General features: G+C 44.7%; 1 protein-coding gene across 1 annotated transcript in view; it reads left to right on the forward strand.

Moving 5' to 3' along the window:
* The window catches only part of LOC124776510 (esterase FE4-like), a 182,406-nt gene that overhangs the window by 80,923 nt on the left and 86,338 nt on the right, over window positions 1-15,145 (forward strand). The window contains exons 4-5 of the mRNA XM_047251532.1: window positions 2,032-2,217; window positions 14,828-15,027. Of these exons, the coding sequence (XP_047107488.1) occupies window positions 2,032-2,217; window positions 14,828-15,027 (386 nt within the window). The remainder of the gene's footprint in view (window positions 1-2,031; window positions 2,218-14,827; window positions 15,028-15,145) is intronic.

The following is a 15,145-nucleotide window of genomic DNA, read 5'->3' on the forward strand; positions in this document are numbered from 1 at the left end:
TCGGAAGTCATAATGGTTTTTTATGTAGTCTTGTAAAATCTGTCTCATATAGTTTAGCATTACTGTTTCAGTCATCTATAGAGAAAAAGAGATCTTTCTTTAGACTGCAACAAATTTTAGTACTAAAACATATTCCCTTCTTTACTGTTAACAAGTTAAATTTTTTAATTAAATATCACAAAGTTATTAGATGTTCAATGGAATACACACATTAGACAGAAGAATGTACAGGCTATGAATATTGGTTTTTAATCGTAAATATTAACAATCTACACACATGAAAAAATGTTTTGCATCACCCCGGTTCCCACAACTCTTGAAGATAGATAGTGACTGCGGATATTGTATCACAGGCACATTGCCTTTGACTGTTCAGAGAAGTCACTGAGCCCACCCAAAGATGTAAACAAACATGCATGAGCAGTGCCTATTAGACAGAGGGGGTCTGACAGCCGATCAGTTCCAGTGATTCCACCAGGAAGGAGGTACATGGCTCGTGTTGTCTGTAGTTCAACCATGCCTAGACGCCAATCCAACAGTTTGATTGTGTCCGAATTGTTACATTGTGCCAGAAAGGGCTCTCAACAAGGGAAGGGTCCAAGCAACATGGAGTGAACCAAAGCAATGTTGTTCAGACATGGAGAAGATACAGAGAGACAGGAACTGTCGATGACATGCCTTGCTCAGGCCCCTCAAGGGCTACTACTGCAGTGGATGACCGCTACACACAGATTATGGCTCGGAGGAACCCTGACAGTAATGCTACCCTGTTGAATAATGCTTTTTGTGCAGCCACAGGACGTCATGTTACTATTCAAACTGTGTGCAATAGGCTGCATGATGCACAACTTCACCCCCGACGTCCATGGCGAGGTCCATCTTTGGGACCATGACACCATGCAGTGGGGTACAGATGGGCCCAACAACATGCCAAATGGACCGCTCAGGATTGGCATCATCATTTTCTCTTCACTGATGAGTGTTGCATATGCCTTCAACAAGACAATCATTGGAGACATGTTTGGAGGCAACCCAGTCAGGCTGAATGCTGTAGACACGCTGTCCAGCAAGTGCAGCAAGGTGGAGATTCCCTACTGTTTTGGGGTGGCAGTATGTGGGGCTGACATACACCACTGGTGGTCACAGAAGGCACCATAACAGCTGTACAATATGTGAATGCTATCCTATGACCGATAGTGCAACCATATCGGCAGCATATTGGTGAGGCATGTGTCTTCATGGATGACAATTTGCACCACCATCATGCACATCTTGTGGATGACTTCCTTCAGGATAAGGACATTGCTTGATTAGCGTGGCCAGTATGTTCTCCAGACATGGACCCTATTGAACATGCCTGGGGTAGATTGAAAAGGGCTGTTTATGGACGACATGACCCACCAACCACTCTGAGGTATCTATGCTGAATCACCATTGAGGAGTGGGACACTCTGCACTGACAGTGCCTTGATGAACTTGTGGGTAGTATGTCATGATGAAAACAGCTATGAATCAGTGCAAGAGGACGTGCTACTGGGTATATTAGAGGTACTGGTGTGTACAGAAATCTGCACTAACACCTCTGAAGGTCTCACTGTATGGTGGTACAACATGCAATGTGTGGTTTTCATGAGCAATAAAAAGGGCAGAAATGATGTTTATGTTGATATCTAGTCCATTTTTCTGTACAGGTTCCAGAACTTTTGGAACTGAGATGGTACAAAACTTTTTTTGATGTGTGTATATTTCATTTTAAAAGTAAAAGGAAACTCTCACTGAAGACAATACCGCTTTACCAAATATGTCCAAATAAGGCAAAAAATGTTTATAGCTAGTAGTGTTCTCCTATCACTAGTAGTGTTGTTCTACTTATTACCTAATCTTATTTATTATTGTGCAAGAACACAAAAGTATAATTCTTACAGTGCATTACAATGTTCACAATACATTTAGCATATTTTAACATACTAAGATAAAATTCTTTATATTTTATCAGTAAGCAGACATTTGTATCTCTCTTCCATTCTATAGGTTTTCTAAGCACAGGTGATTCAGTTTTACCTGGAAATATGGGCCTTAAGGACCAAGTGATGGCTCTGCAGTGGGTCAAGAGAAATATTGCATCATTTGGTGGAGACCCAAACAACATTACAATTTTCGGAGAAAGTGCAGGTGGTGCATCTGTGCACTATCTCATGCTGTCACCAATGGCTAAAGGTAGGTTTCATTGCCTTATCAAATTCTCATATACTTCAGGTATTAACCAGCTAGCATGATAGGAATGAAAATAACTAACTTATATTCCCTAACATAGGTCAAATAGCCTACTGCCCATTTGTGTAATAGATGATAAGGCATTTTGTAATGTTTTACTACATATAAACAAATACTAACAAAGAGATAGAGGGGCTGGCCAGTACTTACCTCAGCTCAGTACAGCCGATAGATACACATAAAACAGAACTGAAAATTTACATTCCTAGCTTTCGGAACTTTGTTCCTTCATCAGGGAGGAGAGAGGGGAAAAAAGGGAAGAAGGGAAAGTGGATTCAGTTACTCACAACCCAGGTTATGAAGCAACAGGGAAAGGTAAACAGGGAGGGTAGCAAGGATGGAGGCATGGTTGTCAGAGGGAAGCCAAAGATATTCTACTGTAGGTACTGTGCCAGCTTCAAACCAAAGAGGATGCATACAGAAGTAAAGAGGTATATAGTATAAAGATAAACACAACTATGTAGGATGAAAAGATGCGTGAATGGCTAAAGAGGAAAGGGAAAGAGGAGAAGACTGAAGAGTGAATGGGAGTGAGGTTGTTTAACGTAGGTTCAGTCCAGGGGAATGGCGGGATGAAGGGATGTGTTGGAGTGCAAGTTCCCATCTCCGCAGTTCAGAGGGACTGGTGTTGGGTGGGAGAAGCCAAATGGCACATACGGTGTAGCAGGTTCCTAGGTCCCTAGAATTATGCTGGAGGGCATGCTCTGCTACTGGGTATTGCGCATCTCCTAGGCAGACAGTTCGTCTGTGTCCGTTCCTGCGCTCAGCCAGTTTATTTGTTGTCATGTCAATGTAAAAGGCTGTGCAGTGCAGGCATGTCAGTTGATAAATGACATGTGTAGTTTCACACGTAGCCCTGCCTTGAATTGTGTGTGTTTTACCAGTAGCGGGGCTGGAGTAGGTGGTTGTGGGGGGATGCATGGGGCAGGTTTTGCAGCGGGGTCGGTTACAGGGGTAGGAACCGCTGGGTAGAGAAGGTAGTCTGGGAATATTGTAGGGTTTAACAAGGATGTTACGGAGGTTAGGGGGGGCGACGAAAGGCACCTCTGGGTGGTGTGGGGAGAATTTTGTCAAGGGATGATCTCATTTTAGGGGTTGACTTGAGAAAGTCATATCCCTGATGGAGTAATTTGTTGATCTTTTCGAGGCCAGGATAATATTGGGTGACAAGGAGGATGCTTCTGTGTGGTCTGGGGGTAGGAACATTGTTGTTGGACGGGGAGGAATGTATTGCTCGGGAAATCTGTTTGTGGACAAGGTCTGAAGGATAGTTGCGGGAGAGGAAAGCACTGGTCAGGTTATTGGTGTAATTGTTGAGGGATTCGTCACTGGAGCAGATATGTTTGCCACGAATACCTAGGCTGTAGGGAAGGGAGCGTTTGATGTGGAAAGGATGGCAGCTATCAAAGTGAAGGTACTGTTGTTTGTCTGTGGGTTTGATATGGACAGAGGTGTGGATGTGAGCTTCAACAAGATGAAGGTCAACATCCAGGAAGGTGGCTTGGGTTTTGGAGAAGGACCAGGTGAAATTCAGATTCGAAAAGGAGTTGAGGTTATGGAGGAAATTAAGGAGTGTTTCTTCACCATGAGTCCAGACCACAAAGATGTCATCTATAAACCTATACCAGGCCAGGGGAGCAGCTGTTGGGTCTTCAGGAAAGCCTCCTCCATGCGGCCCATGAAGAGGTTGGCATAGGAGGGAGCCATCCTGGTTCCCATGGCCGTTCCCCTGATTTGTTTGTAGGTCTGGTTTTCAAAAGTGAAGTAATTATGGGTGAGGATGAAGTTGGTAAGTGTGATGAGGAACGAGGTTTTTGGAAGATCTTCGGGTGGGCGTTGGGAGAGGTAGTGCTCAAGGGCAGAGAGACCATGGGTATGTGGGATGTTTGTGTAAAGGGATGTAGCATCTATGGTGACAAGAAAGGTTTCAGGTGGGAGAGGAGTGAGAATGGATTTGAGGCATTCTAGGAAGTGGTTTGTGTCTTTGATGTAGGATGGGAGTCTGCGGGTGATAGGTTGTAGGTGCTGGTCTACCAGAGCTGAGATACGTTCGGTTGGGGATTTGAAGCCTGCTACAATGGGACGGCCAGGATGGTTCTCTATGTGGATTTTGGGTAATAGGTAGAAGGTAGGGGTACGTGGCTCAGGTGGAGTGAGTAAGTCTATGGAAGCCGTTGTGAGGCCTTGTGAGGGACCTTGGATTTTTAGGATTTTTTGCAGCTCAGTCTGGATGGAGGGAATGGGATCCTGGGTAACAGCTTTGTAGGTTGAGGTGTCAGAGAGTTGACGCAGTCCTTCTGCCACATACTCCACACGGTCAAGTACGACAGTTGTGGAGCCTTTATCCGCCGGGAGGATGACAATAGAGCGGTCTATTTTCAGCTCCTTAATGGCACGGGATTCAGCTGGGGTGATGTTGGGGGTTGTCGGGATGTTCTTCAAGAAGGACTGGGAGGCAACACTGGATGTGAGGAATTCCTGAAATGTCTGCAAGGGATGGTTTTGGGGGACGGGAGGAGGATCCCTTTGAGAAGGCAGTTGGAACTGTTCTAGACAGGGTTCAACACTGGGTCTAGTATTTGGGGGCTGTGTTTGGGTAGTGAAGTGATATTTCCAGTTGAGGTTCCGGGTGAATGAGAGGAGACCTTTAACCAGGGCAGTGTGGTTGAATTTAGGTGTGGGGCTAAAGGTTAAGCCTTTTGATAGAACAGATGTCTCTGGAGGAGAGAAGGATCTGGATGAGAGGTTTAGGACTGAATTGGGACTGGTGATATGTGGCATTTGACTGTGGTTATAGTTGAGATTTGGTCTGTGTGGGGTGTGTGCTGGGATGGGGAGATTGAGTAGGGTGGCTAGGCTAGGTTTGTTGGCTATGAGGGGGGTTTGTTGAAGGTTCTGTTGTGGTTGGTGTTTGTGAGGGATAGGGAGAGGGACCCCACTTCTTAGGTGTTGCACTAGCACTGTGGATAGTTTTTTCAGGTGGTGTGTGGCATGGAACTCAAGTTTGCAGTTGGCTTCTAGGATGATGTCCCTCAGTGTGTTCTCCAAGCAAGGATTTGAGAGGTGGAGGGCTTTGAAGAGAGATAGGAGCTGTTGGGAGTGGTGGTTACATGAAGTAGTGTAGAGATTCAGGACAAGTTGGGTAAGGGCTAAGGATTGAAGGTTCTGGAAGTCCAGGAGAGACTGGTGGAAGGAGGAATTGCACCCGGAGATGGGAACTTTTAAGGTAAGCCCTTTAGGGGTAATTCCAAAGGTTAAGCAGGACTGGAGGAAAAGTATGTGGGATTGCAGTTTGGCTACGGTGAATGCATGTTTCCGGAATGAATGTAAATAATGTGGTATAGGATTAGGGTACATAGTGGGTAACTGGTGGGTAGGGAAATTAAATAACTAAAGTTGAAATAGTAATCATAAGAAGGAGTAAAACACGGAGGGAAGGACGAGAAGGAAAGAAATTGTGTTGGTAATGTTCAATACCAAAGGAAGACCACTAAATAAGAAAAATACGGAAAAAGTTGACCAGACCAAGCAAGTATGTCCAGATCAGGGGAAAAGAACACACGTTGCTCAAAAACAGAGATAGCGAGTGGCGAAAAAAGATCGCGCGTGCCACAAAAGCGATCGCGGGTGGCGCAGAAATGTCCCAAAAAAATTTTCTTGTGGCAGAGAAAGATAGCCAATGGCACAAAATTATCGCCAGCAACAAGAAATCGACGGAAATGGATGATACTGGTCGGTGTGGAAGAGATTGTTGGCAGTGATTATTGGCTGGGAAACAGCGAATAACGAACGTTAAAACTATGGAATGTTGAATAAATAAATCAATAAATAAAAAAGAGAAGAGGACTATAAACGGAACAAGATAATAGGAGGAAGATGAAACTAGCACAGTTGGTGACGAAAATATTTATTTATGTATATATAAAACACTGAAGAAGAGAAAGTGTTAAGATGATAGACGTAAGTGATAGCTAACAAAAGGGACAAAACAATGAAGGATGTGGACCATATAGGTGATCTAAATGATTAATGGAAAATCTCATATAAGATGTGAAACAAATACTAACAAAAAGATAGAGGGGCTGGCCAGTACCTACCTTACCTCAGCTCAGTACAGCCGATAGATACACATAAAATTTACATTCCTAGCTTTCAGAACTTTGTTCCTTCATCAGGGAGGAGAGAGGGGAAAAAAGGGAAGAAGGGAAAGTGGATTCAGTTACTCACAACCCAGGTTATGAAGCAACAGGGAAAGGTAAACAGGGAGGGTAGCAAGGATGTAGGCATGGTTGTCAGAGGGAAGCCAAAGATATTCTACTGAAGGTACTGTGCCAGCTTCAAACCAAAGAGGATGCATACAGAAGTAAAGAGGTATATAGTATAAAGATAAACACAACTATGTAGGATGAAAAGATGCGTGAATGGCTAAAGAGGAAAGGGAAAGAGGAGAAGACTGAAGAGTGAATGGGAGTGAGGTTGTTTAACGTAGGTTCAGTCCAGGGGAATGGCGGGATGAAGGGATGTGTTGGAGTGCAAGTTCCCATCTCCGCAGTTCAGAGGGACTGGTGTTGGGTGAGAGAAGCCAAATGGCACATACGGTGTAGCAGGTTCCTAGGTCCCTAGAATTATGCTGGAGGGCATGCTCCGCTTCTGGGTATTGCACATCTCCTAGGCGGACAGTTCGTCTGTGTCCGTTCCTGCGCTCAGCCAGTTTAGTTGTTGTCATGCAGATGTAAAAGGCTGTGCAGTGCAGGCATGTCAGTTGATAAATGACATGTGTAGTTTCACACGTAGCCCTGCCTTGAATTGTGTATGTTTTACTCCTTTTCGAATCTGAATTTCACCTGGTCCTTCTCCAAAACCCAAGCCACCTTCCTGGATGTTGACCTTCATCTTGTTGAAGCTCACATCCACACCTCTGTCCATATCAAACCCACAAACAAACAACAGTACCTTCACTTTGATAGCTGCCATCCTTTCCACATCAAACGCTCCCTTCCCTACAGCCTAGGTATTCGTGGCAAACGTTTCTGCTCCAGTGACGAATCCCTCAACAAGTACACCAATAACCTGACCAGTGCTTTCCTCTCCCGCAACTATCCTGCAGACCTTGTCCACAAACAGATTTCCTGAGCAATACATTCCTCCCCGTCCAACAACAATGTTCCTAGCCCCCGGACCACACAGAAGCATCCCCCTTGTCACCCAATATTATCCTGGCCTCGAAAACATCAACAAATTAATCCATCAGGGATATGACTTTCTCAAGTCAACCCCTGAAATGAGATCACCCCTTGACAAAATTCTCCCCACACCAACCAGAGTTGCCTTTCGTCGCCCCCCTAACCTCCGTATCATCCTAGTAAACCCTACAATATTCCCAGACTACCTTCTCTACCCAGCGGTTCCTACCCCTGTAACCGACCCCGCTGCAAAACCTGCCCCATGCATCCCCCCACAACCACCTACTCCAGCCCCGCTACTGGTAAAACACACACAATTCAAGGCAGGTCTAAGTGTGAAACTACACATGTCATTTATCAACTGACATGCCTGCACTGCACAGCCTTTTACATCGGCATGACAACAAATAAACTGGCTGAGCGCATGAACGGACACAGACGAACTGTCCGCCTAGGAGGTGCGCAATACCCAGTAGCGGAGCATGCCCTCCAGCATAATTCTAGGGACCTAGGAACCTGCTACACCGTATGTGCCATTTGGCTTCTCCCACCCAACACCAGTCCCTCTGAACTGCGGAGATGGGAACTTGCACTCCAACCCATCCTTTCATCCCGCCATACCCCTGGACTGAACTTACGTTAAACAACCTCACTCCCATTCACTCTTCAGTCTTCTCCTCTTTCCCTTTCCTCTTTAGCCATTCAGGCATCTTTTCATCCTACGTAGTTGTGTTTATCTTTATACTATATACCTCTTTACTTCTGTATGTATCCTCTTTGGTTTGAAGCTGGCACAGTACCTACAGTAGAATATCTTTGGCTTCCCTCTGACAACCATGCCTCCATCCTTGCTACCCTCCCTGTTTACCTTTCCCTGTTGCTTCATAACCTGGGTTGTGAGTAACTGAATCCACTTTCCCTTCTTCCCTTTTTTCCCCTCTCTCCTCCCTGATGAAGTAACAAAGTTCCGAAAGCTAGGAATGTAAATTTTCAGTTCTGTTTTATGTGTATCTATCGGCTGTACTGAGCTGAGGTAAGTACTGGCCAGCCCCTCTATCTCTTTGTTAGTATTTGTTTCACATCTTATATTTGATTGTACATTAATCATTTAGATCACCTATATGCTCCACATCCTTCATTGTTTTGTCCCTTTTGTTAGCTATCACTTACGTCTATCATCTTAACACTTTCTCTTCTTCAGAGTTTTATATATACATAAATAAATATTTTCGTCACCAACTGTGCTAGTTTCATCTTCCTCCTATTATCTTGTTCCGTTTATAGTCCTCTTCTCTTTTTTATTTATTGATTTATTTATTCAACATTCCATAGTTTTAACGTTCGTTATTCGCTGTTTCCCAGCCAATAATCACTGCCAACAATCTCTTCCACACCTACCAGTATCATCCATTTCCGTCGATTTCTTGTTGCTGGCGATAATTTTGTGCCATTGGCTATGTTTCTCTGCCACAAGAAAATTTTTTTGGGACATTTCTACGCCACCCGCGATCTTTTTTGCGGCACGCGCGTTCTTTTTTGCGGCCCGCGCGTTCGCTCTTGCGGCACGCGCGATCGCTTTTGCGGCACGCGCGATCTTTTTTCGCCACTCGCTATCTCTGTTTTTGAGCAACGTGTGTTCTTTTCCCCTGATCTGGACATACTTGCTTGGTCTGGTCAACTTTTTCCGTATTTTTCTTATTTAGTGGTCTTCCTTTGGTATTGAACATTACCAACACAATTTCTTTCCTTCTCGTCCTTCCCTCCGTGTTTTACTCCTTCTTATGATTACTATTTCAACTTTAGTTATTTAATTTCCCTACCCACCAGTTACCCACTATGTACCCTAATCCTATACCACATTATTTACATTCATTCCGGAAACATGCATTCACCGTAGCCAAACTGCAATCCCACATACTTTTCCTCCAGTCCTGCTTAACCTTTGGAATTACCCCTAAAGGGCTTACCTTAAAAGTTCCCATCTCCGGGTGCAATTCCTCCTTCCACCAGTCTCTCCTGGACTTCCAGAACCTTCAATCCTTAGCCCTTACCCAACTTGTCCTGAATCTCTACACTACTTCATGTAACCACCACTCCCAACAGCTCCTATCTCTCTTCAAAGCCCTCCACCTCTCAAATCCTTGCTTGGAGAACACACTGAGGGACATCATCCTAGAAGCCAACTGCAAACTTGAGTTCCATGCCACACACCACCTGAAAAAACTATCCACAGTGCTAGTGCAACACCTAAGAAGTGGGGTCCCTCTCCCTATCCCTCACAAACACCAACCACAACAGAACCTTCAACAAACCCCCCTCATAGCCAACAAACCTAGCCTAGCCACCCTACTCAATCTCCCCATCCCAGCACACACCCCACACAGACCAAATCTCAACTATAACCACAGTCAAATGCCACATATCACCAGTCCCAATTCAGTCCTAAACCTCTCATCCAGATCCTTCTCTCCTCCAGAGACATCTGTTCTATCAAAAGGCTTAACCTTTAGCCCCACACCTAAATTCAACCACACTGCCCTGGTTAAAGGTCTCCTCTCATTCACCCGGAACCTCAACTTGAAATATCACTTCACTACCCAAACACAGCCCCCAAATACTAGACCCAGTGTTGAACCCTGTCTAGAACAGTTCCAACTGCCTTCTCAAAGGGATCCTCCTCCCGTCCCCCAAAACCATCCCTTGCAGACATTTCAGGAATTCCTCACATCCAGTGTTGCCTCCCAGTCCTTCTTGAAGAACATCCCGACAACCCCCAACATCACCCCAGCTGAATCCCGTGCCATTAAGGAGCTGAAAATAGACCGCTCTATTGTCATCCTCCCGGCGGATAAAGGCTCCACAACTGTCGTACTTGACCATGTGGAGTATGTGGCAGAAGGACTGCGTCAACTCTCTGACACCTCAACCTACAAAGCTGTTACCCAGGATCCCATTCCCTCCATCCAGACTGAGCTGCAAAAAAATCCTAAAAATCCAAGGTCCCTCACAAGGCCTCACAACGGCTTCCATAGACTTACTCACTCCACCTGAGCCACATACCCCAACCTTCTACCTATTACCCAAAATCCACAAAGAGAACCATCTTGGCCGTCCCATTGTAGCAGGCTTCAAATCCCCAACCGAACGTATCTCAGCTCTGGTAGACCAGCACCTACAACCTATCACCCGCAGACTCCCATCCTACATCAAAGACACAAACCACTTCCTAGAATGCCTCAAATCCATTCCCACTCCTCTCCCACCTGAAACCTTTCTTGTCACCATAGATGCTACATCCCTTTACACAAACATCCCACATACCCATGGTCTCTCTGCCCTTGAGCACTACCTCTCCCAACGCCCACCCGAAGATCTTCCAAAAACCTCGTTCCTCATCACACTTACCAACTTCATCCTCACCCATAATTACTTCACTTTTGAAGACCGGACCTACAAACAAATCAGGGGAACGGCCATGGGAACCAGGATGGCTCCCTCCTATGCCAACCTCTTCATGGGCCGCATGGAAGAGGCTTTCCTGAAGACCCAACAGCTGCTTCCCCTGGCCTGGTATAGGTTTATAGATGACATCTTTGTGGTCTGGACTCATGGTGAAGAAACACTCCTTAATTTCCTCCATAACCTCAACTCCTTTTCGAATCTGAATTTCACCTGGTCCTTCTCCAAAACCCAAGCCACCTTCCTGGATGTTGACCTTCATCTTGTTGAAGCTCACATCCACACCTCTGTCCATATCAAACCCACAGACAAACAACAGTACCTTCACTTTGATAGCTGCCATCCTTTCCACATCAAACGCTCCCTTCCCTACAGCCTAGGTATTCGTGGCAAACGTATCTGCTCCAGTGACGAATCCCTCAACAATTACACCAATAACCTGACCAGTGCTTTCCTCTCCCGCAACTATCCTGCAGACCTTGTCCACAAACAGATTTCCCGAGCAATACATTCCTCCCAGTCCAACAACAATGTTCCTACCCCCAGACCACACAGAAGCATCCCCCTTGTCACCCAATATTATCCTGGCCTCGAAAAGATCAACAAATTACTCCATCAGGGATATGACTTTCTCAAGTCAACCCCTAAAATGAGATCATCCCTTGACAAAATTCTCCCCACACCACCCAGAGGTGCCTTTTGTCGCCCCCCCTAACCTCCGTAACATCCTTGTTAAACCCTACAATATTCCCAGACTACCTTCTCTACCCAGCGGTTCCTACCCCCGTAACCGACCCCGCTGCAAAACCTGCCCCATGCATCCCCCCACAACCACCTACTCCAGCCCCGCTACTGGTAAAACACACACAATTCAAGGCAGGGCTACGTGTGAAACTACACATGTCATTTATCAACTGACATGCCTGCACTGCACAGCCTTTTACATTGACATGACAACAAATAAACTGGCTGAGCGCAGGAACGGACACAGACGAACTGTCTGCCTAGGAGATGCGCAATACCTAGTAGCGGAGCATGCCCTCCAGCATAATTCTAGGGACCTAGGAACCTGCTACACCGTATGTGCCATTTGGCTTCTCCCACCCAACACCAGTCCCTCTGAACTGCGGAGATGGGAACTTGCACTCCAACACATCCCTTCATCCCGCCATTCCCCTGGACTGAACCTACGTTAAACAACCTCACTCCCATTCACTCTTCAGTCTTCTCCTCTTTCCCTTTCCTCTTTAGCCATTCACGCATCTTTTCATCCTACATAGTTGTGTTTATCTTTATACTATATACCTCTTTACTTCTGTATGCATCCTCTTTGGTTTGAAGCTGGCACAGTACCTACAGTAGAATATCTTTGGCTTCCCTCTGACAACCATGCCTCCATCCTTGCTACCCTCCCTGTTTACCTTTCCCTGTTGCTTCATAACCTGGGTTGTGAGTAACTGAATCCACTTTCCCTTCTTCCCTTTTTTCCCCTCTCTCCTCCCTGATGAAGGAACAAAGTTCCGAAAGCTAGGAATGTAAATTTTCAGTTCTGTTTTATGTGTATCTATCAGCTGTACTGAGCTGAGGTAAGTACTGGCCAGCCCCTCTATCTCTTTGTTAGTGTTACTTTAAATCCGTCTTGATTGCAAACTTTTTTATTATTTATATGACTGGTTTCGGTTCATACAGAACCATCTTCAGATCTGATATTTAAGTTACAGGAGTAACCCGTCCAATTCAGCAACTTTCACATGAACCGAAACCGGTCATATGAATAATAAAAAAGTTTGCTATCAAGACGGATTTAAAGTAACATTATAAAATCACTGATTGCTGTTATCCCATAAGACATTATGTCTGTTTTTGCAAAAATCTTTGTTAGTATTTGTTTCACATCTTACATGAGATTTTCCATTAATCATTTAGATCAACTACATATAAACTGTTAAACTACAGTTACTACATATAAACAGTTAAACATAGTCTCAGAATTTGATGCTGGATAGTATGTCACTATTGTTTACAGCAGGAAAATTCAATATTGCCTAGGAAAAAAAGCAGAATATATATAGTGTTTATTTAAAAGATACTAACAATATATTATGTGGGAATACTAGGTAAAATCTGGAGATCTACAGAATTGTCTACGTGTTGCTTTGAAGTGTGGAAATAGGTCAGTTAACATTTCATTGAGAAATCTTACATGGTTCGAAATATTGTACAGTAATTTTGTCAACCTGTTTGAAGTCAGAGTGTGTACTGACATTACAAAGATATTAGCACATAGTCAGTTGTGTGCTCAGTATTAGTGGCTGCATTGATCTGTGTAATATAGTACTCCTTTGACACTGATGGTTTAACATACACCTCCAGTCCTGAATCCCTGAACCATTACACCAACAACCTGAAAACAGCTTTCGCATCCCGCAACTACCCTCCCGACCTGGTACAGAAGCAAATAACCAGAGCCCCTTCCTCATCACCCCAAACCCAGAACCTCCTACAGAAGAACCCCAAAAGTGCTCCACTTGTGACAGGATACTTTCTGGGACTGGATCAGACTCTGAATGTGGCTCTCCAGCAGGGATATGACTTCCTCAAATCCTGCCCTGAAATGAGATCCATCCTTCATGAAATCCTCCCCACTCCACCAAGAATGTCTTTCCACCATCCACCTAACCTTTGTAACCTCTTGGTTCATCCCTATGAAATCCCCAAACCTCCTTCCCTACCCTCTGGCTCCTACCCTTGTAACCACCCCCGGTGTAAAACCTGTCCCATGCACCCTCCAACAACCACCTACTCCAGTCCTGTAACCCAGAAGGTGTACACGATCAAAGGCAGAGCCTCGTGTGAAAGCACCCACATGATTTACCAACTGACCTGCCTACGCTGTGAAGCTTTCTATGTGGGAATAACCAGCAACAAACTGTCCATTCGCATGAATGGACACAGGCAGACAGTGTTTGTTGGTAATGAGGATCACCCTGTGGCTAAACCTGCCTTGGTGCACGGCCAGCACATCTTGGCACAGTGTTACATCGTCCGGGTTATCTGGATACTTCCCACTAACACCAACCTATCAGAACTCCAGAGATGGGAACTTGCTCTTCAATATGTCCTCTCTTCCCGTTACCTACCAGGCCTCAACCTCCACTAATTTCAAGTTGCTGCCGCTCAGACCTCACCTGTCATTCAATAACATCTTTGCCTCTGTACTTCCGCCTCGACTGACATCTCTGCCCAAACTCTTTGCCTTTATATATGTCTGATTGTGTCTGTACATGTGCGGATGGATATGTGCGTGTGTGCAAGTATATATCTGTCCCTTTTTCCCCCCAAGGTAAGTCTTTCCGTCCCCGGAATTGGAATGACTCCTTACCCTCTCCCTTAAAACCCACATCCTTTTGTCTTTCCCTCTCCTTCCCTCTTTCCTGATGAAGCAACCGTGGGTTGCGAAAGCTTGAAATTTGTGTGTGTGTTTTTTGTCTCTATCAATGTACCAATGCTTTCATTTGGTAAGTTACAGACTCTTTGTTTTTAGATACATTTTTCCCACGTGGAATGTTTCCCTCTATTTTTTATATATATATATGTGTGTGTGTGTGTGTGTGTGTGTGTGTGTGTGTGTGTGTGTGTGTGTGTGTGTGTGTGTGTGTGCGCGCTCAATGATATCACATAGCTGACACAGAAAGTTCTACAAATAATTTGTACCATTCATAGAGGAAAAGAATGATGTACTTGCTACGGTTACATAGATACCTTTCACTGTTTGACACATTCAAATTCAACTGGGTAATGTGCATCTGTTAAGAAAAGTGTTATTAGTAGCTCATGACCTGACTTGTTCTACACCATAGTGCATGAGACAGGTACTAATTGGCATTAATAATATCCTCACCTGGTTACAGGTCTTTTCCATAAGGCAATTATTCAGAGTGGTGCAGCATTTTGTCCTTGGGCATTCACAAATGAGCCACGCAAGAATACATTAAAATTGGCAGCATCTTTGGGATGTAATTCAACAGACAGCAATGATATACTCTCATTTCTTTCAAAAGTACCACAAAAAAAGATCCATGAGAACAGTATGAAGCTATTCAGCAAGGAGGTAAGTTGTACTTTTTTCTTTTTGTCTTTGTATTCATATTTATTTGGTCCTGTAAGTCTTACATGTACAGCATAGCACATCAGACATCAGACATGTCGATGTAAATTTATCTTTATGT

This window comes from Schistocerca piceifrons, chromosome 2 (assembly GCF_021461385.2).
Source record: "Schistocerca piceifrons isolate TAMUIC-IGC-003096 chromosome 2, iqSchPice1.1, whole genome shotgun sequence".
NCBI lineage: Eukaryota > Metazoa > Arthropoda > Insecta > Orthoptera > Acrididae > Schistocerca > Schistocerca piceifrons.